The sequence below is a fragment of the Emydura macquarii genome, unplaced genomic scaffold (genome assembly GCF_026122565.2).
Source record: "Emydura macquarii macquarii isolate MOO-44397 ecotype Brisbane River unplaced genomic scaffold, CSIRO-AGI_Emac_v2 contig_1253, whole genome shotgun sequence".
Lineage (NCBI taxonomy): Eukaryota > Metazoa > Chordata > Testudines > Chelidae > Emydura > Emydura macquarii.
In genome coordinates, this window is record NW_027131390.1 from 2,978,281 (window position 1) to 3,000,540 (window position 22,260).

Genomic DNA, 22,260 nt, shown 5'->3' on the forward strand with positions numbered 1-22,260 from the left:
CGTTTACTTTACATCATGAGGCATTTGACTTTTTTCAGAAATGTACCCAAAGCTAGGAGCTGCTTTTTATATCCTGTTGTGGGTTTTTTCTTGCTTTTAACAAGTCCGTGGGGAAAGGCTGCTACCTTCATCTAGCCGTAGTATGGTTCACAAGTCCTTTTCAAGTAGTCTTGTTAGTAGGGGGAGACACCTAACTTCTTTGAATTCTTAGGCACTTGTGAAAATAGTCTATTTTAATTCATTTGGACTGCTTCCTTTTAGAGATTTGCTGCTGTGGGTTGTCTTCTATGTGCTGTCAGTGAAGGGAAACTTACTAAGCAGCTGTTCTCTGAAGTGCAGCATACTGGTCCTGCAATAACTGAATGAAGCAGAATACTGTGATTCCAAGCATTTAAGACAGGAGATGTGCTGTGTCCAGCTGTTGCCTTGTCTGATCTCATGAGCAAAGCAGGATCCAGCCTGGCCAGTTCTAGACCGATGGGAGTTCCCCCTCCTCCACCCACAAAAGGAAGCAAAACCAAGGTACTTCAGGAAATGCTGTTTGTGATTCAGTAGATCACAAACTCTGAGGCCAAACAGATTTTCTAGATGATTGCTGCTGGGGGCAGGTCTCTTTGGTGAGGCATAAAGTAGAAGTCTTGACTAATTGTGATATAAGTAGGGGTTTCAGATGGTTCTGAGGAATAACAGTGTTTCATAGATAAGCCACACACTATTAATGGTTTGGTAGAACAATATTTTAATCTTCTCTCTTCTCTTCCCCCCATTTTATCCTCACGGGTCACAATAATATGCAAGTGAGCTGACCCTGAAATTCGAGGGAAGGCAGCTGAAGTGCCAATGGAAAGAAATCTCCGGCTGAATCAGACTGGTTGTGATACGGAAATTTTGAAGTTCTATGCCATGGCTGAACAGGAGGGGAAGAAGGGCTTCTCCATTACAGCCATAGCAAATGCAAAGTGTGGATCAGCTGAACTGTTCCAGATGGTGGCTAGCCTCCTTAATTCAGGTGGTCTCTGCTTGGTGACAGCCAAGTACTGTATTCAATATTATCTGAAGTTTTTGAGCTGCTTCACGTGTAAGAATGCTTTGACCCCAAGTGAATTATCTATCTTTGTGGTAGCAGAACCATATTAAGGGAGGAGGAGAACACCAGATAATGCTCATTGAGATCCTGGAAAGTGCCAGGAGAGCTTCAGAAAGCTGGACTCTTATCTTTTTTGCTGGTGCTGAGCCTGATATTAAAGGAAATTTTTGTTATCCCCCTCTGTGAGGGCAATGAATAAGTATTACTTACGAGGGTGATTGATCATCCTCTACTCAGAAACTTTCTCTTGATGTTAACATTCTCTTCCATCTTTTTACTCTCTTGAATCTCCTTTTTGGAGGGAAGGTTATCAAGGAGTTTGTAATGTGGCAGCTTTAGTTGTACGTAAAGTCTCTGGTTTCTTTGACCCATTCAGCCTGGTGTTAAACTTGGCTATGGTACAGAGCTTCTTGGTGTCAAGTGATCAAGCTTCTGTGGTGTTTCTCTCATGCTCTGTTTGTCAGGTCACTGAGAGATTATACTGCATTGCCTCACATGTCCAGGTAACACCCAGCTCTGTCTCCATTTTATCAGGTTCTGCAGCTGAATGCCCTCATCCTGTATTGTGGTCTGTGGGGATGCACTGCTGCACCCACACAGCTCCATTCCCTCCTTGTTTCACCTGTGTGGATCATAATGCAAGACGGGGGCTCTCAGTGTGCGATTGCAGCTCAGGCTTGGATAGCAGAGGTTATCTGGCAGGAACTCAATACAAACAAGACTCTGATGTGAAGTGAGGAGTTGGTAATGTTTATACAGAGTTTTCATCCCTGAATCACAAAAGAAGGGTCAGCATTGTTTTACAGATGGGAAATGGAGGCACAGAGGGGAAGTGACTTGTGAAGATTGTCTGCCTCACTATAGAAGGAGTTTGTCTGCTGTGTGTTTAGATGAACCTGAAATTGCACTGGAAGAATCTCTCATAAACTTCCCTAGTGTGGACACAACCTTAGTTCTTGGGCTAATGGGCATCAGGTGATTTTTTTTTTTTTTTTTTTTTAAATGTGTCTACTTGTATTGTGCACCAGAGTTGTATCTGAATTCTGTGTTCTCATATGCCAACCCAGACTGGTTGATGCAGCTCTCCTTCCAGCTGACGGAGTCAGGGAAAGGGCGTTTGCTGCTGTAAAGGACTTACTATCTGCCAGTCTCTCACGAGTGGAATAAAACTTCTGCTAACTGCTCTGAGGTTTAGGCTATTTCCTTTCTCTTTAGATTCTAAAACGTGCTATCTCAACTCTCTTCTTCCAAAATATCGAAAGTATTTACATTGCAGCTTCATTGCCTGCCAAAGGCTATCTTTGAGTTACAAGAATACAAAATAAGTGAATGTCAGTATTTTGTGACCAAATGAGACTTTCAGAGAAATCTGAATCACAGAAATCACAGAATTCCTCTGCAAAACACATCTTTTGTATCACAGGCCTTGTCTACACTCAAAAACCAAGTCGAGTATGTCGACTTACAGCAACCGGTGGCTGACGTCCACACTGTCCTCCTTGGGTCGGTGGAGGGCATCCTCACCAGGATCATTTCCACCGACCTAAGAAGGGCCATGTCAGCTGAGAGACCGGGTTCTCAGTGCCCTGCTGGGAGTCCCACAGGCAGGCTCCTGTGGCAGGGCTGTTGTCCTCCCTCCCTACCCCCGTTCCCATCAGGAGCCAGCCCTGGGCTTCTCCCATCCCTGTTCCCTGTCGGGAGCCAGGAGAAGCCTCCAGGGGCTTCCCTCCTCCCTGTTCTCAGCTGCCCCCACTTCTCACCCATTCCCTGTGAAATTGACAAGGTTGCCTGGTCAGAGAAGCTGCATAGGGCTTATTCCTCCCTGCCCGGAGGCGGACTCCAGCCCACCTGTGACTTCCCCGGTCTCGACTCTCAGCTGGGGGACAGGCTCCAGCCTGCCCGTGGCATGCAGCAACCCAGGCTTCTCCCCACAGAGCAGGAACAAGCCGCCCCAGGCTTGGGCCTTCTTGTCAGTTTCACACTCCAGCTGTGAAATTGACAAGAATGACAGTCCACCTCCCATGTAAGGGGAGACAGTGTCTACACTGACACTGCCTCGCCCTAGCTATGCCGACAAAAGCCCTACACCTCTTGTTGAGATGGTTTTATTGTGTCGAAAACACAGGGCAGTTTTGTCGGCAGAAAGTGTGGGGTGATTGCGGTGTGTACACCAACGCTGCTTTTCAACAAAAGCTGACTTTTGTGGACAAAACTCTTTTAGTGTAGACCAGGCCTTAGACATCAGCCCATGGAAATAGAAATATGAATGGAAACTTAATTATAACATAGAGAATGTTTGCATTGTGATAGTCAAGTGAAATAAGTCTGCCTGCTTGCCTTGAAAGCAGAAGTCCAGGGTTAAAATAGATCAATTTATCCACAGACTAAATATAGTCACACAAGCTTTCCTATTCTGTCTTGCCACTGTGTCTCATCCTTAACCTGGAGTATCCATTTCTAGGCATAAGTAGGCAATTCATTCTTCATGACCACTTCATCCTTGGAATCTGAGGCAGCTTTTATTCATTGACATCTGCTTGCTGGGTGGACACCCCAGCTTGCTTCACGTAAGGTATGCAAGATCCATTAGACTGAAAGTTGCATACAGCTGCATGTGTGCATAGCTACACCCCTGACGTCAGGGACTGTGACACTTAAGTGCTTGTCACACAGTGAAATGCCTTCACCAGGAGACATCTGCCTCCTGGTGGGAGGAAGGTGAGCTGGGGGCTCCTCCTGTTGTTGCCTTTACCTCCTGCTAAGTAGGCGAAGGAGGCTCCCAGTTCTTGTTATTGGCACACTTCTTTTTGAAGCTCCCCTTTTCCCTTTGTGCTGCTGCTGCTGCAATCTGAAAAACAGGTGGACAGAGTTAAGGGAAGGAAAAAATGTTGGTGGATTGGGTGGGGAGCTATAGCAAAAAAACAGAACAAAACACTGGAAATCTAATCTGTTCTTGTTCCAGTTTCTTAATTAAAAACAAAATTTAGTTCATTACTCATGTCACCAGTCTCAGTTTGCGTGAAATGGGGCAGAGGTTTACTACACCCGTATGCTCAAAGTGGGGCTCTACAAAAAAAAACCTGGTAATCACTGGGTTAAATCTATCAGTCAGCTAAAATACAATCAAAATACTGTCAGCCATTCGTGACTTTCGCCATTTTTATTTGAAGGTACCAAAAGGAGAAATTTTAATCAAATACTTTTTACTATCATGATGACAAGAACAAAATAATCAGGTTCAGCTGGGGGAGACAAAGAACAGTTCCCATCAGAATGAGGAAACAGATTTTAGTCGTGGATTAGTGTTGACAGGCTTTGAAGAAGTGAGTTTTTCAGGAGGGGTGTGAATGAAAGGAGGATGGTGGTTTGATGCAGAAATGGAACGAGACTGTGCTGAATAAAAGAAGTAAAAAGTGATGAGTGTGGAAGAAAATTAAGGCAATGGCTTAATGGGAAGCTTGTTGACACCTTAGTTTACTCTTGGGTTTAGTTTTCTTTGGCAACAGAGGATGACTTTATTAACACCCAAAGAGGTTTTGCATAAGGGTAAATGAGGCATCCTTTCATCTTTTCATGGATTCCTTGTTCTCCATATTATAGTAATCTGATAATTGATTTAAAAAAGAATGAATTGTGTGAAAAATTGTACTGTGGAAATCACTTCCATAGGAAGTGTACCAAGAATGCAGCAAGATTCAAAAAGGGTTTGAACACATATAGGGATATCAAGAATATCCAGTGTTGTCATTATTAGTATCCCTTCCAAAATGTTTGTCATTAAACCTTATGCTTTCGGGCTTACCCTAATTATTAGGTATTGGCCTATGTCCACACTGCCACTTGGGGCAAGTCTCCGAACACAGATAGACAGACTTGTGTTATCAGGGCTTATGCTAGCAAGCTAAAACTAACTGCATGAATGTTACGGGACCGGCATAGGTTCTGGCTAACCACCAAGGCTCGGACCCAGGGGTTGGGGAGGGCTTAAGATTGGGTGGCTCTCCTGAGCCTCCATGGAAGCCACAACATCTACTCAACTTCTTTTATCATGGGAGCTTGAGCCCTGCTAGCACGAATCTTTCTATCCAGGCTGGGAGTCTTGCTTCCAGCTGCTGTGTAGACAAACCATTAGAGATCAGGATGAGATCTATTGTAGGGGGCAGATTATCCAACATCTGCCTACTGCAGGTTTTGCACCTTCTTCTGAAGCACCTGTTGCTGGCCACTATCAGAGACAGGATGCTGAACTAGCTGTTACTTAGATTGTAAGCTCTTTGGAGCAGGGACCATCTTTGTTCTGTGTTTGTACAGCTCCTAGCACAACGGAGTCCTGGTCCATGGTAATAAATATAAATAATAATGATGATAATAATAGACAGGCCTTGGGTGTGATCCATTATGGCAATCCCTGTGTTCTCTAAAGAGAAACACCTTGCCTCATGACCACATCTAAGACTGTCACAGCTACACATGGGAGCACCCAAACGGCCTCCAGCATGTGAGAGGCAATGGATAGAACAGGTGTTTGTGACCACAGCACTATCTCTTGAAGCCCTGCTGTAGTTTTGCCTGGCTGGTTAGGAGGAAAGTCTCCAGTCACTTTTCCACAAATCAACCAATGCTTCAGATATGGTTGACAGACAAGAAAACAGGCTGTCCCGGTGTTTGGACAGTGGTCTTATGCAAACTTAATGAAATGCTGTTGTTGGTGTTTATCTGAAGATATCCTTCTTATTCTGTTTTGGCTGATGGTACTGGCTTTGTACTCTTGGGGGCTTTTAGCTTGTCAATGACTTGGTCGTATGTTTAGTTTTGTTCTCAAGTGTAATATAAAATGTCACTCTTGCACCTAGTTTAAAGACTGAGAACGGAGACTAAATAACTATGTCATATTCAAGTATAAATTCTAATGCTGTGGCCTTCCTAGTGTGAAATCTTGTTGTGATCCTAAAAAGTAGCACTGGTCTAGTCTGCTGTTGCCTACTCTGTGATGGTGGAGATGATGATTTTGGTTCCTGGTTCCCTTTCAAGATAGTAGAGAATAGCCTGATTAGGCTAGAAAATTATATATTTGGGCCATGCATCTTACCTGCATCAGATCCTTGAGTGTGCTTTGCCCCATATATTGGCATGGTCTTGTTTAAATTCATTGCAGTGGTAGACTGTCCTGTAAGCACTGAGGGAAATTAATGTATCCTAAAAGGCAGGTGGACTGGGTTAAAAGCTGTGTTAAACATGCACGTTTCACCATCGTGTTTTGGGACGCAATGGTACTTAAGTATAATTTTAAAGACAACCATTGACATAAATTGCTCTGTTTTGTCTACATAATCCATACCTATGTAATGTGGTTTAGCATGCTGGTTTTTTAAATCCCTGGGAGTCAAAGCATCAAAACCCCCTTCAAAATCATCCGGATACATTTTCAGACCTAAAGGCAAAGATTTTGTCTTGAGTTCATAACAACACTTCTAGCTTTTGAGACCCTCTACTCTAAAAAGAGACTTCAGTCAGAATGATGAATAGGTCTGTCATGAAATACTATGCCACAAATTTGCTTGTCTTGATCTTTTCAGGAATTCTTGATACTCAGGTTATCTCAGCTCCTGAGTCTGTTTCTGCAATAGATTGTAAATGGATGAGTAGCAAATGGTTTTTAATCATTGCCATCGTGTTCTAATTTAACTAGCAGTCCAGTGTAGATTGTGGATTCCTCTTCTGAAAGTTCAATTGTCTCAAAGGTATCAGCTAAAGTTTGAAGTTACATTCCTCTTCTGGGACCTACAGTAGTAAAATCTTTAAGCTCCAGCATACAAGCTGGTAGAAGGCATTGACACAACATACAATAACATGAGTATCTTGTTTAAATATGGCTTGCATGTCATTTGAACAACTCACATTTACTGCTGTACTATCTAAAGTTTAGCTAATCAGTATTAAGCTCTTCTGAGCTCCCCGCTCTCACCATAAGTCCCTAAGGAACTCCTACTCCCTTTTAAGCCTACTTCAGGTGTCTCAGATTCTAAGTTTTCAGGGTCAGCAGAGAGTACGTGGTTTGCCATCTTTATAAATCTGATATACTGTCACTCTTGCTCACCTACAGACTTGTTTGTCAGTGGCTCCATCACCAAACGCAGTAGTAAACATAACTTTCTGCATGCACTTTTGCACGAGACTGTTTCTCCAAAGCATTTCACTCTTTAGAGTTAATATAGTTCTATCCAAGATCAAGTCACTTTTGGCCTGTTTGTTGCAGAGTGTTTAAAAATCTCAAACTAAAATCATGTTTAGTGATTTCACTGGACACGTTAAGACAAGGTGGCCAACTGCTCTTCCTTGTGTTACTATACAGTTCCAAAATAAAATAAAACAGGTGTTTCTTTTGTACAAAAGGACACACATTTTGCTTTCATACACTTATCGGGAGCAGCAGAGTGGCCATATACATGTAAGGAATCCATTCTAAAGGTCTTGACTTACATCCACTTACAAGGAGATCTGAGAAGCTTTCTGAGAAGTACATTGTGTTTAGTCATGGATATTTAACTTTCCATGTATTCTGGGAAATGTGTTTACACTTAGAATATCTCATTCTTTAGGATAATCTTCTGTGCCATATAGTTTGTGCTTACTTCGTCCAGGACTATCAGGGTAACTCACTGCTAGTTCAGAGCGACTAGGGTTTTTGGATGGAAAAAATCAAATGGGTGGTTCTGTTTGAGACATTTATTTCAAATATTGGTATTCTATCAACTTAGTCTGTTAGTGTGTGGTTTTTTTTATGGAAATGTGTTTTAAAATGGTGTCAGTCAAGGATTGATTTGCACATTGAATTGCCCGGCCTTGACAGTAGTAACTAGTTCATAATTGCAAGGCTGTAACAAAATACTCAATTTCCCTCAAAATCAAATTGTGTTTTGTAGGAATTGTAATGACCTCAGTTTTGTTTGGTAACAAACCCTGTTCTGGTTTGTTGATACATTTAAACTATCACTGGTCTTTCTGGCAAAAATAACTGCTTTTGAATTATTGGACTATGGTCAAAACCTTCTTATTCATATTCTTATTGAAAATCAAATCATCTGTGTCATGCAACAGCCACTGCTACCCTTGCTGAATTTGCATGGTTCTGTAAGCTGCTACACTGCCTACTCTGGTTTGGAAGGAAAGTGAAATTTGTTTGACTTCTGTTTTTTTCCTAACAGCATGAATGTAGCTGAAAATCTCCAAAACAATAGGAAGCCCTTTTATTTTTCCAGATATTGATAATAGCATTTCTTCTTGCCCTAGGCTTCTAGACTTTTCCCAGACTGGTGCATCACTACACAGTTCTCTTTAGGGCAGTGTTTCTCAATTAAATTTGGCCACGGAACCATTTTGAACTCGATAAATAATTGCGGAACCCCCCAAACTCTTAACAGTATTTTTACATATGGGGCCAAAAAAAATGTAGAAATAAGCAAATTATATACAAACAACTAGGTCAGCGTTTCTCAATTAAATTACACTTAAATTACACTTACACTCGATACCCTCCGCCAAAAAATCTGGGACATCTTCCCTTTTTCGGCAGCGTGGAGAACAGCTACTTGTGGAACCCCAACAGTGTTCCCGCGGAACCCCAATTGAGAAACACTGCTTTAGGGGACACTTTGTGGGAAACTCAAAGGTGAATTTTCCTGCCTGCCTTGCTCCTTCCTGTGGGTTGCTTATGGGAGCGGGTGATCAAGTCTTTCCCTTTACTGCACAGCATACACTGTAATGAGTAGCTGAACAGAAGTTAAGCTTAACTATCTGATCCCAATGTATTACTGCATAGCATTACCATATAACTTTACCAGTGCATCAGGGAGTGTGGATGATCTGCTTTTTGGGGACTAAGGAGGGTTAGTCCTTTGACAATAAGCAAAACAGCTTGTTTACAATCTTCCTTTCCTTTCTTTTTTTTTTATAGAACCATAGAGCAGACCCAGAAGAACTATTCACAAAACTAGAACGCATTGGAAAAGGCTCATTTGGTGAAGTCTTTAAAGGAATTGATAATCGGACACAGCAAGTGGTTGCTATAAAAATCATAGACCTTGAGGAAGCAGAAGATGAAATAGAGGACATACAGCAAGAGATAACTGTCTTAAGTCAGTGTGATAGTCCTTATGTAACAAAATACTATGGATCATACTTAAAGGTAATGTATACTGTGGCTCCAAGTTCACTGGGAAAGTCTTATCCTGTCTCTTAATTGTTTGGAAAGAAGCAAAATTAAGAAAATTCAAAGTTAAAGGAGCACTGTCCTGTCCATTTGAATTTTTTTTTTTTTAAATTTAAAAACCTAATAAGTTTTCTGGCAGTGGATAGAGCACCTTATCAGTAGTATGCTGTGGGCCTCTTTTCACTGCTTTTATTCAGGTTTTCTAATTCTGCTGCCAATATTTTTTAAGGGTCTTTTGGAATGTTCCAAAGCCACAGTAAAAAATATGCTGGGGCTTGCTCCTGTCCAGCAACCTTGTGTTGTCTACCAGGTGTCTTCCCTTTCATTGACCTTGGCAGGCAGCACCAAACCATTCAAACCCGTGGTCCTCCACTCCTCCCCACTTTTTCTGCACCTCCCAGTGAGTGATCTCCTGTCTGCTCCCCCTACGCTGGTCTCTGCATGGATGCTCTTGCTGCCAGAGTTGGCTCTGAGACAGGAGATGTCTGCTACTTCACCCGGGCCAGGGAGGACTCTGGCTCCTGGGAAGGGAGCTGAGCAGAGGATCTCTTCTGCCCCTGCTGTTGCAATTGGCCCCTGGTATTCCTTGACCCATATAGGGCTCTCATGTTCCATGGCCCTGTAATGGCGCTCTCAGATGTGTTCCTTCTCGACCCCACTCACCCCAAGGACCTGCCTGTTTCACCTTGTGCTCAGGAAGAAAAGATGCCCTCATAGGCTAAATTTTGATGCTGCAGAAGCTCTGCTGGGTAGGTAAATACTGGTCAAGGCTTTAGGAAGAGTGTGTACATGCCTGGGTGCTGTCTTCAGCTACTGCATGAGACCGGACGTGACCAGCAGTAAAACAGTGTAACTGCCTATGCACACGGGGCTGTCAAATGCACAAAGTAAACAAACTAGAGGAAAGCTAGGGAAATCATTTCTTAGTTTTACTAAACGTTGCTTAGGACCTACAATAGGTACAAAATGTTTACACAGAAATGTGGTGATTTTTTTTTTTTGGTTGTGTTTTTTTTTAACGTAACCAAGGTCCTTTTAAGGCTGAAGCCATTGGCAGCATTCCAAAGGGGAGCGGGGGGGGAGTGCTGTCTTTAGTAAGGCAGCACATAGCTCAGACTCTGTTTAGGGCATTCTTGACATTCAGATGGTTCCAAGGACAGTAACTTAGACTCAAAGACTCTAAGGTCAGAAGGGACCAATGTCATCGTCTAGTCTGACCTCCTGCACAATGCAGGCCACAGAACCTCACCCACCCACTCCTGTAATAAACTTCTGACCTATGACTGAGTTATTAAAGTCCTCAAATCATGGTTTAAAGATTTTAAGGTATGGAGAATCCACCAGCAAGTGACCCATTCTACAGAGGAAGGCGAAAAGCCCCCAGAGCCTTTGCCAACCGGCCCTGAGGGAAAATTCCTTCCCGACCCCAAATATGGTGATCAGTTAAACTCTGAGCATGTGGGCAAGACTCACCAGCCAGACACCCAAGAAAGAATTCTCTGTAATAACTCAGAACCCACCCCATCTAGCATCCCTTCACAGGCCATTGGCATATCTACCACCAGTAGTCAAAGATCAGTCTCTTGGTGAGGTTTTTCTTTCTGTTTAAATAGCCAAAACATCCTAACCTAACTTAGCTAGCAAATGCCTCTGGTTTTCAAAAATCGTGTACTCTAAAGAGCTAATGCTCAGTTCAACCCAAAGGTAAAGCCATGAAGAGTTCGTTGTTTCCTTAGCTGTTCCCTATTCCACAGGCTTGCTTGCTTCCCCCATCAGAAGTGGATGCACAACATCAGTGATGGTTGTTTTCAGCTGTCCTGTCCTGTCCTGTTCTTAAAGGGTACAATCACTGGCGTATGGCAGTAAAGCTCCAAGAAGGAGCTGAACTTGCCTATTCATGCTCTGTTGTTTTAGTGGCAGCAGGCTCTTCCTCAACTGGCTGTGAATCCAGCTGGGAACGCCCCCATTAGAGCAATGTGATGGGTACTACTGTAGCACTGGGCTGTAATAATCTGCCCCCAATTCCTTATTTCCCCGTGCTTATCCATGTCCTGAGTGTCCTCCTGCTGTGAATCCATCATGCTTACTCTTCCATGCTTTAGACACCCAAAAAGCCAGATGTTTGCTCTGAAGAGCAAGTAGATAAAGGTCAATGTTTCGGTGAAGATCCTCTACTTCTGAGTCCTGTGTCAGATTTCTCCATGGTACATAGTTTTCACAAACTCTAAACTCTAAAACAGAGAAAAAATTTAACTACAAAACTAGCTTTTTTTTTTTTTAAAGCCATGAATGTACAAGGAGAGGGGAGATATGCATCTTTTTGTACTAATTCTATTTAATAAAAGTAGGTATTAGGGGAAAAACATACTCCAAATCTGGGAAAGCTAAATCTGATTTATACTTCTATATTCATGAGCCTTTTTTTTTTTTGAAGTGCAAACACACCCATCACTGTTGAAGTAGCCTTAAAAGAGTCTAACTCAAACTTCTCCTAGGCCTTGTTAAACAAGTTTTTCACACTTCAGTATCTTCCTCTTCTGACACAGTGGAATAAGAGAAAAGGGAGGAAGGGAAAGGGGATCTTCCCACAGTACTCTAACAGTTGTAAACTTTTGGCTGGAATTAGATTAATATTTTTATTCCAAAAATTACAGAACTACTTTTGTGGCAATATTTTCCTTTCCAGCATGAGTGCTTTCAGTTTTGCTGTTACTATACTACTCACTAAATTCTGAAATCTTTAAAGATTAATCCTAGCCTATTTGATACTTTTCATACTTCCTAAATTGTCTTTGGGTGGAAAAAAAAACTTCTCTATTGTATGGAGCGTTTTTTGGGGTTTGGTTACTGTCTAGCTCCTTCTTGAGAAATTTTTTAAGGATGTGGTCAACAAAGATTTCTCTCATCCAGTGGCTTCACTGGCGCACTGCCTCCTGCAGTCGGATGAGTAAATATGTCCACGGATATGACACAGAGACGGTTACATTAAAGGGACTATCAAATCAATTTTGTTTTAAAATTAACACATTTTAAAAAAAATTCTGACCCAGACCCCTTAAATAATGTCTTGATGTAGAGGAAAAAATATTGAAAGGTTTTGTTGCACCCCAGCTACTAATTACAGGGATCTTTTCAGCAGGAGGGAGAAAGTTACTGACCACCCAAAGGAAACAGTGGCACAAAGTTGGCACAATGTTGCCAAATGCACAAAGCATTTTTTGTTACTTTTTAGTTTTAGTAGCAATAGGTGTTTTAGAAGGAAATAGGACTTTCATGTTATCTTTCTATTGTTTTGGTACCTGCCATTGATCAGTTGTCTTATGGTGCTTTTCTGACTCTATAGATAGCTATGCAGGGAAACTATGAGACACAGTAAAATCCTTGCAGGTGTAAACTAAAAAGATTTGAAATGTATATGTCTAAACAAACCGTAAAGGAATGTAAATATGTTTTAACACCTCTTTTTGCATAGGCTCCGTGGAAGACAATGAAGCAAGGATTTCACCTAAAGCGTTGAAATAATGTTACCACAAGAATCTGTGTTGATGAAAAATGTATTCATTTTGTATTTAGAGATCAGCAGAAATAATCCTGGAAATAAGGGAATTGAGTCTGGGCAACTGGGATTAATGAGGAGAGAGCTAACTGCAGATGAGGTCCCTTTTTCTCTGTGCATCTCTGCCTCTGTCCTGCAACCTTGTGTGATTGCTTATAATAAACCTATATGATATAAATAGCTTTTTTAAAAGTAGTCTTTAAAAATGAATCAGCAGCTCAATTTGGCATGCTGCCAACTATAACCAATTATTCCCTTGAAATACAGCATATTTGGACTGTTAATTGAGTTTAGCATATGAATAAAAATGTAACATGAAAAATTGTGAAATTCAAAAGACGTGCACTGAGTGTTGGGGATTTTTTTTCTCCCTCCCATCCTCCGCATACCTCATTTAAAGCTTTTTGAAACAGGCATCGTTGTTTCTGCAGTGGATCCTTTACAGTGTGTTTTTTGAAGCTCAGGAGGCAGAACCAGACCTGTGATTGGCAGGAAGGGAGTGGCCCAGCCTGAAGACTTTGCTGGTTTTATCTTGCCTGCTGCAGAGCAGAAACTGAAACGAAAGTGGGTGTCTCCACTCATTATGGCGAGAGTTCTGTGACACCTTAAAGATGAACACATTTATTTGGGCATAAACTTTCATGGGCAGAAACCCACTTCGTCGTACAAACGCTTATGCCCAAATAAATGTGTTAGTCTTTAAGGTGCCACAGAACTCTCGCTGTTTTGCTAAAATCAGACTAACCCGGCTACCCCCGGGAACTCATTTACTCATAATATTTGACATACTGTATTTTAAACTTCTGCTGGGCTTTGTGGGCTTTCTGTAAGCTCCAGTTTTTATACTGGATTAAATGGCTGCACGTGGTCTATACAGCTTGCACCTCTAACTGTGAAAGTATGGACAGATGACTACCACGAGTACTTCTTGTCTTGTTTCTAAACTTGTCTAACTATTAGACATGGTGGTCTTTTTAAAACTATCCTGAATACAAGATAAGATCTACCTCCCTGGTGATTCTTGAGGTGAAATTGACTCCGGTTTCCAGACATTGTGATAAAGGAACAGACCCTTAAACAACCCCAAAATTTCCAAGTAGAAACTTTTAATTGGCTTCATCTGAATGGCTACTTATTAATTTTCCTTGAAACATGCACAAAAAACTTCTAGTTGCTATAGAGTTAATCTTAACATTTTGAAACCCTAGCTATTTATATTAAACTTTCAATGGAGCCTTCGTTGTCCCCAGTTGAAAGTTTGAACTAGTCTCTAACTGTGATGAACTAAATCAGTTGTCTGTCCGTAACATGTATCTAGGGTGACTTCAGCTCATGTACTTAAAGACTGCATTGTAGTGAAGGAACAGAATAAAGTCTCTGAACTTTCATAATGACTTTCTCACTTTCTGATCCCTGAATGCTTAAGTGTAGACTCCCAGCTGTATTCACAAAAGTTTTTACATGTAATAAGTTTGTAGTATAGTTCTAGCCCTTTATAGGACTATGTAGAGTAGATTACCTGGGTTGGATTTGTCTGATCAACCAGTACTTTATTCTGGTTGAAGATCTCAGCTTTCATCTCATTGTAAAAAAGAGAGAGATTCAAGCACTTATGGTTGTACAGAGAAGCTTCCAAAGTGGACAGCGTACAGCAATGCAGTGAAGTCTGCCTGAATCTGAAGACTGATGAAAAATAGATAGCTGAGAGGTGTCTGTCATCTCAGCGAGTCTTTCCCTGAAGCCTAATCATTCAAATGTCAACATTATAAACTTTCGCTTCTAATCAAAACATGCAAGACAGAGGGATAACGGTGCTATAAGAGCAACAGCCTGCATGTGGCATCCTCTTAGGAACACAAGTAGATGAAGCTTGGGAGAGTACCTCCACTGTATTTTCAGTCTGACCCCTGTAGATCTAAATCTTTTCTGGAGTTAGATGGCTATAATATTTGTGTGATGGTGTTCTTCCTCCCCAACCCTCATGTTGGAAACTAGAAATCACATGTTTGATTCTGTACAGTAGTTCCTACCATGGCCAACACTTACTCATTTTTATTCAAGATTAAGACAAGCTCTAAGTTACCGGCAGTTAGTATTGTTTTAATTTGTATTATTGTTATTTACACTTCTAGTAGCAGCCGGAGACTCCAATCACAGTTGAGGCCTCTTTGTATTAGGTACTGAACAAGAACATACAAAGATGTGGCTCTTGCCCCACAGAGTGCGCACATGCTTGCTCTTTCTGAATTTATATATTTTCTTGGCCTAAAATAGCTGGAAAAAAGGGTTATTGCATGCCTGAGTGAAAATTATACATGCGTAGTTATACTGGATAGTAACAATTTCTTTGAGACATTATTTTAAACAGTACTTATTCATTTTCACTATGCACTGTTTTCAAATAAGAGTAAAATCCATTGAAACATATCTATGAGACCACAGTGTTTGCCTGAAATTTGAGTTCATTGCAAGTTTTTCCTAGCTTACAAAGTTGGGCTTTATGAAAAGTGCTAAAATTAGCGAGCCCTTTCCTGCTGATCTCATAATATTGGAATAGACTCGTAACATAAATGCAGTGGTTTTTATAAATTCAGTACAAGTCTTAACAAAGTGTACCCTGTTCAGTAACTGGGCATGGTGCATTCAAACACTGCACCTTTATTTGCTTGTTGGGTTTCCTTTAGATTTTTTTATCTATATTCAGGAAATGGAGTAAAGGAAAAGCCAACACAGAGCATAGAAAGTCTTTTGGGAGTAATGATATCAGAAGCTGGAACTGTATTGAGCTAGTGCTTGTAAATGAATTGCTTGAGATCTACACAGCATACTGTAATACTGTAAATGTCTTATTTGTGTTGTTTGACTAATGGTATAGATTTTCAATCAGAATATAGGGGGGTTTCTTTCTTCACCATCCCAATACTTACAAGAATTGCAGCCCATAGGATTTGCTCATGTCTTAACACTTGAGCCTTTCTTCTTGGATGTGAAGGAAAAAATTAAATAAAATGTGTTTGCAAATGTATATTAGTAAATCTGACATCAGATTGTTGCTTTTTATGTGAACCAGCAATCTTCTGAAACTACTGACTAAGGGCCACATCAGAATTCACAAGTGAGTGTCTTAAGAACTTCTGACTTCCTGTACATGGTACTTTCAAATGTTTACTCAATATTGAAGGATCTGGTACTGCAGGACGCTGACATCTCAACAGATTAAATGCCAAAAATTTCTGGGCTGTCACCCAAATTTAGGAACTGGGAGTTGAGGATCAAACAGGCCTTCAACTGGTGCTAGTGAGGGCTGCTAGGTTGCTGAGAAGCAAGTTCTCAAGAATGCACAATTGAAAGGTTTATCTTAATATTATTACATATGACCTCTGAACGGACTCATATCTTGAACTCAATGTAAACAACAATTATTTGTGTTGGTCTAAGGTCCAGTATCCGTTTTCTCCTGTACTGCATTATGTAGGACTGCTCTGCATCACAAAAGTGGAGCCACTTACACAGTGCCAGGATGATTTCACTTACGGGAATGTCTCTTATGTGGTAGGCATGCGAGATATAGACATGTAGGAGGAGACAAGCTCTGCTTCAGAGAGCACTTAGCTACATGATTTCGCTACTGGTGTGCTCTCTGGATGCGGGCAGTAATGCACAAGAAAATTGCTCTGGGGAGCCTATTTCAAACGGCACCCCTAATTGTGAGCTGCTGAGGACGAAACCAGCTCATTTGTTGCCATACTGACTGCATACATAGGAGCACAGAGGACTTGGTTGTCCCATTCACTTTGTAGATGATTGGATCCATTTGAAGCACCAGTTTAGTCTATGGCTTACTAGTGTACCTGCATCTGAGAGCTACATCTACTTCTTGTTGCTGTTTGAGCCTGCCCTTGGAGTTGCTTCTAATCTCTCAACTTCCGTGGAAGGGATTTTTGAGAGTCCTACGAAGTACAGCACTCACACGGGGTTTTATATATAGTGCCCTGACTGAACGCATACAAAACCACACTATTTGAATCTAATTTGAGTGACAATAACCATGTCTGAGTCACAAAAATACTCAAGCTTTGTAATTCCTTACAACTCAGTAAGTGGCATTTGACTCAACTGATAGATTTCAATAAAGTTCATTCACGTGTGTGCTGAAAAATTGTGTGGCCCTTTTATTGCCATAAGTTACTAATTATTAGTGCAAAAAGATAGAATTGAGAAGTGGATATTTTAGCTGAATTCTGGTTGGGCTGAAAAATATTTTAAAGAAGCATTTTCCTGTTTATTAATCCACATTGCTTCAGCTAATAGCATGGTAAATATAAAACATGAAAAGTTACTTTTGTGCTCTAGAAACAAAGTTATTTTCTTTGGTATTCTGAGCATTCTTGGAGGAGGTGCTGCCTATTAGTGTCTCTTACCAAAAATAATGAAAAATAACTTGGTAGTTACTGGACGATTACATTTGGGGAGGGATCTGTTAGTTAAGTACAGTGTGTGAATAGTACCGTGAAATAAGTGACTGTTTTCCAGTGCCATAAAAATAATTCTTTACAATGTTCAAACTATTTTATGTGCCTCGTCTCACCCTGTATTTCTTTCTTTATAGGGCACAAAGTTGTGGATAATAATGGAATACTTGGGTGGAGGATCAGCTTTAGATCTTGTAAGTATTTTAATTTAGGGCAGCTTGTTGGTTTTTTTTATAGTAGCACTTTCACTATTTTTCTTATTAAACAGAGAGAAACATAATACTACTTGAAGATTGTGGTCCCTGTTGGAAAAAAGCAATCTATTGTCATCTGAATTCTAGAGTGCTGGTCTAGTGGGGGAAAATGTCTTGGACTAAAGATTATTTAGATGCTGGCTCTTCATGCTCATCTTTGGGTTCATATCCACTCTCGTTCTTTAAGCTAGCAGTCAGGTTTTGTGTTTATTTCATTGTGCGTTTGTATGTCTTATGAAGTTTGGACTCTGGAGAGAGTTAATGTTGTTTTAGTACTGCTGTACGACATTCCTAAAAGTGTGAATATGTGCACTGGTTATGCCGAACGAGTTTTCCTGCTGAATGAGTTTGATTGAGTTAAGGTTTGTTGTTTCACTGTTTCTAAATGCTGAGAAATTGTGGAAATTTTCCAAACTTACCATATAATTTAAAACAAACTGTGGTTTCAAGAGGAAAAATATGATCCTGCTTCCTTTTTTCAAAGCAGAATATTTATTACACTTCGGTACATAAAATGTTTTCTTTGGGAGTGGGTCTCGGGGATGTTGTGTGCACACAGAGTACAGTTAATGTTAAATGGTAAAACTGAGTTGGGTTTTCCATTTCCAGCTGTTTAAATTTAAACATAAAAAGTGCCTTTTTCTTAAGATAAATGTGGCATTCATGAAAGATGCAGCTTAGGAGGGACTTAGAAGAGCATGTCCTCTGTGTGGTAACGTGTGATTTCCCTCAGCTGTGAACTTGAGAAGACCTACCCTTTCCTGTCAGATAACAGAGCACAGTGCTTCTGCTTATTAGGTTCTGGAATTTAAGTAACAATTCTGTAGTACCCCAGATCATTTTTTCAGATGTTCATTACGGTCTGTGTGTGTGCTTAACGTTTTTTTTACAAGTGGTCCCTGTGACTTTAAATAAACTTGTTTATGGAATTCTGATGTAATAACTCAACAACTAGTACAAAAAAAAAAAAAAGGAAGTGTCAGTGAACAATTGTCAGCAGCTCTGAAACTAAGCTCGCTCTCTCTTGCTCTCCTTTAAAAAAAAAAAAAAAAAAAAACTTTTAGCCATTGTGGTGGTTAGAGAAATCTTTCAAAAGTGTGAACCACGTGTAAATGAATACAATTGTTTGTGGAGTCTGTAGAAATCATGAAACAGCCCTCACTTTCCCAGCTGGCAGCATCTCCACTTACTGTGTACAACCTTTCTACAATACATCTATCTACAATATGTTGGGTTTTTGGTTTTTTTAAACTGCAACAAATTTAAAATGTTGGGACAATGAACTTAAATGAATTTAATGTCAAAATAAATAATGCAAAGTTTGTATTGTACTGCTTGTATTTTTATGTTTAAGTGAATTGTAAAAGGTAAAACCTCAGTTTCTCTGATGGTGCAGAATTTATAGTCTGCTGCAGAAACCAGGAACTTTTGCACTTAAGTCCAGCTTTCCATGTAGTACATGGCTGGGTGGGGAGTATACTGTACACCGTTTTACCATTTAAACATTCTTTAAGTTATATAGCAGCATTACTAACACTGCTAGTATCCACTCCTGCCGTAGCTGTTTCTCGAGGAAAGTATTGTTAATCTACATATATAGAGTAAATCTTCGTTTTGTGCATTCTGATAAAGCAACTTTTTATAGCAAAAAAGTTGAAGTTTCAAGCGTACAACTGTCCTACATTGTAACAATGACAAAGCAGGGATTACACGTGAGATAGGAAGTATTATTTTAATTTTAATGTTTCCCTCTAAAGCTACGGGCTGGTCCATTTGATGAATTCCAGATTGCTACTATGCTAAAGGAAATCTTGAAAGGTCTAGACTACCTACACTCAGAGAAGAAAATTCACAGGGATATAAAAGGTACATACAACTTGAAATATACATTTAATAATGTCTTAAAGTAATAGCAGCAGTGCAATAAACTACATTTTACTTCATCTCTCTCTCCTCTTCTCCCTATTTTCCCCCCAGCTGCCAATGTCTTGTTGTCAGAACAAGGAGATGTTAAACTTGCTGATTTTGGAGTTGCTGGGCAGCTGACAGATACACAAATTAAGAGGAATACCTTTGTAGGCACACCATTTTGGATGGCCCCTGAAGTTATTCAGCAGTCGGCTTATGACTCAAAAGTAAGTATTACCATAGAAATTGTTCTCATAACTAGCTTCAGAAGAAATGAGCTTTGACTTCTGCTTTCTGGCTAGATCAGTCCTGGTACAGTACACTTTAAGCTACAGAGCGTTTTGAATTGTATGTAAATTACAAATAACTTATTCATTTTATATTTTACTGTAGAACTGTAGTAGTCACTTGACAGACTTTAATTTTATTTCTGCAGACCATAGTCACAAGCATGTGTTTGTGTAAGCACTTTAATTCACATTTGCGGTAGCTAGAGCAATAGACATATGAAGATATGGAAAACTTGCCAGTGAATAACTTGTATAAAATTATCAGAGAAGGCAAGTGAAAACCTCCAGGTAAACTACGTACACTGTGTAAATAAAGGAGGCACAGTCCTACCTCTGTAAAAGTGAGAGAGCTCTAGCAGGGGTCATAAAAACCCACATAGTGAGTTTGAGACTGTCGTTTTAGATTAATTTCTTTGTAGAAGATCACCCCAGCGTACTGTCAAGGTGTTAGATGTTTTCTTTTCCGTGCTCTGTTATTGGTATTGCAATCAAAAGGGAAACGTTCAAAGGTTAAAAAATGACTAGTGGGAATCTGCTTTTCAAAAGAAACAAAGTAAAAAATCGTGACTGAGAATTCACTGCTGCCATTAGCTTCTAAAAGTATTGCAGTCTTTGCAGGAATTTGCAGAGTGCAAGTGTATATCCATGTGTACTGACTAGATGACCTAATAGAGCTCTTCCATCTCTATTATCTGTGGTTCTGTGGCCTATATCGCTGTGCCCAAGACATTCGGGGAGGTGATACGTAAGCAGAACCCTAAAATATTTTTATAAACATCTCTGTGTGTAAAGTTCTTTTTTAAAAAGGACTCCTTAGGACAATGGTTTTCAACCTTTTTTCATTTGCGGACCCCTAAAAAATTTCAAATGGCAATTCAGACCCCTTTGGAAATCTTGGAGACACCATCTGTGGATCCCCAGGGGTCCATAGACCACAGGTTGAAAACCACTGCCTTAGGACATATATGACACCAAAGGTTTTAATATAGTGACTGCATCTGAAAAAGTAACTTTAATCACGGTAGGGCCGTTGTTGCTAACTATGATGATGTAGTCATAATCCCACTGTGCATATGCCTGCCTTTCATGTGGCTGTTGGCAGAAGGCTCCATAGTTTCGGAGGATAGCCCCTCCACTACTTATTAGCACATGGGAAGTTTAAGTCTGACATGTCAGCAGTTGGTGTGGGACTTGAGGATGACAACAGGTACTGGATATGAGCTTCGGTGATAAGAGTCAAGAGGAGTGGCAAGAATACCCCTACCTTTGCTCACAGTTACAGTGGGCAGTTGTGGGAAGGTGGGAACTCAGCCAGTTGAACCACTTTCAGTGATGGTGTCCACGGATGGAGGGAGAGAAATATACTTGGTATGGACCATGATGATACAGCTAGCACTGACAGCTGGTATTGTAATCACTGCTGTGTTGAGACACAGGCTTTTAAAAAAAATACAAAAGCATGAGAAATCTGAAAACCTTTGAAATATTAACATTTTTGTTTGAAGATTCTTATTATGGATACTGCTAGTTTCCCTGAGATGTGAAGATACAAACCCGATTTTAATAGAAGTCCACTGAAAACTCCTAGGAATTATGGATAGTTATACTGAGTCCATCTGCTCTCTGATGCACACTTTCCCAAAGACAATGAGACTAGATAGGAACATGTATTATGGACAAGAGTGGTGGGGAAGGTGGTTTTAATTTTCTTTTTCTCTTTAACTGCTCCTGGTTGACTAAGAGGAAGCATAAATATGCAATATCGAATCCGCAGTGTAAGAAAACTGTGTCACAGACAATTCCTTCCCTAGGAAAATTTCAGGCCTTCCAGCAAAGGGTTACATTTTGATTACCAGACTAATACAGATAGAAGTGCTTTGGCTGCTAGTCTGAAGTATCCCCTCAAAATCGCAGATGATACAATGAAATAAACCTGTTCTCTGTAGTAGATTATTTTACAGTTCTCCCTTCTCAGAATTACAGTGGGGGGCCCTTGTTGATTATCTGTTGTTGAAATGTCAAAAACCAGTTTTATATTCAGATTTAATATAACAGCAGAATTGCATGTGGATAGAAAGGGGGAAGCTATAGAGAGACGGAAAATATGTAATCTTGTTATAGTAAATGGGATGGTTGGAGTTATAATTTCTCCACTGAATGTATGCAGAGTTGCACTATTCCTGTTTGTGGATTTTCTCTTCGGGATAGGCACACTCTGTACACACACAATAAGGAAAAACAGCTGAGTCTGTTTAGAAGTTACTTTCCTCCCTGTGGTATGTTGGTGTTGGATTTTTTTCCCCAGTCCTCCTTTCCATCTCCCCCATGATTCCCACATTCCATTTGTCTCCCTCTTTGCACAAGCAACGTTTGCCTTGGTTTCCCAGGATAACCCTCTTTACATCCTCGTTCTTTAGTTGCTTCAACTGTGATTGTTTTAGTGAAAAACACTTAATAGCCTCACAATAGCCTCTGCTTACACTT

At 40.4% G+C, this 22,260-nt stretch overlaps 1 protein-coding gene across 1 annotated transcript in view; it reads left to right on the top strand.

The window, feature by feature from the left end:
* Window positions 1-22,260, top strand: part of STK26 (serine/threonine kinase 26) — a 53,960-nt gene that overhangs the window by 22,009 nt on the left and 9,691 nt on the right. Inside the window, exons 3-6 of the mRNA XM_067548013.1 lie at window positions 9,042-9,272; window positions 17,462-17,518; window positions 19,336-19,444; window positions 19,556-19,713. Of these exons, the coding sequence (XP_067404114.1) occupies window positions 9,042-9,272; window positions 17,462-17,518; window positions 19,336-19,444; window positions 19,556-19,713 (555 nt within the window). The remainder of the gene's footprint in view (window positions 1-9,041; window positions 9,273-17,461; window positions 17,519-19,335; window positions 19,445-19,555; window positions 19,714-22,260) is intronic.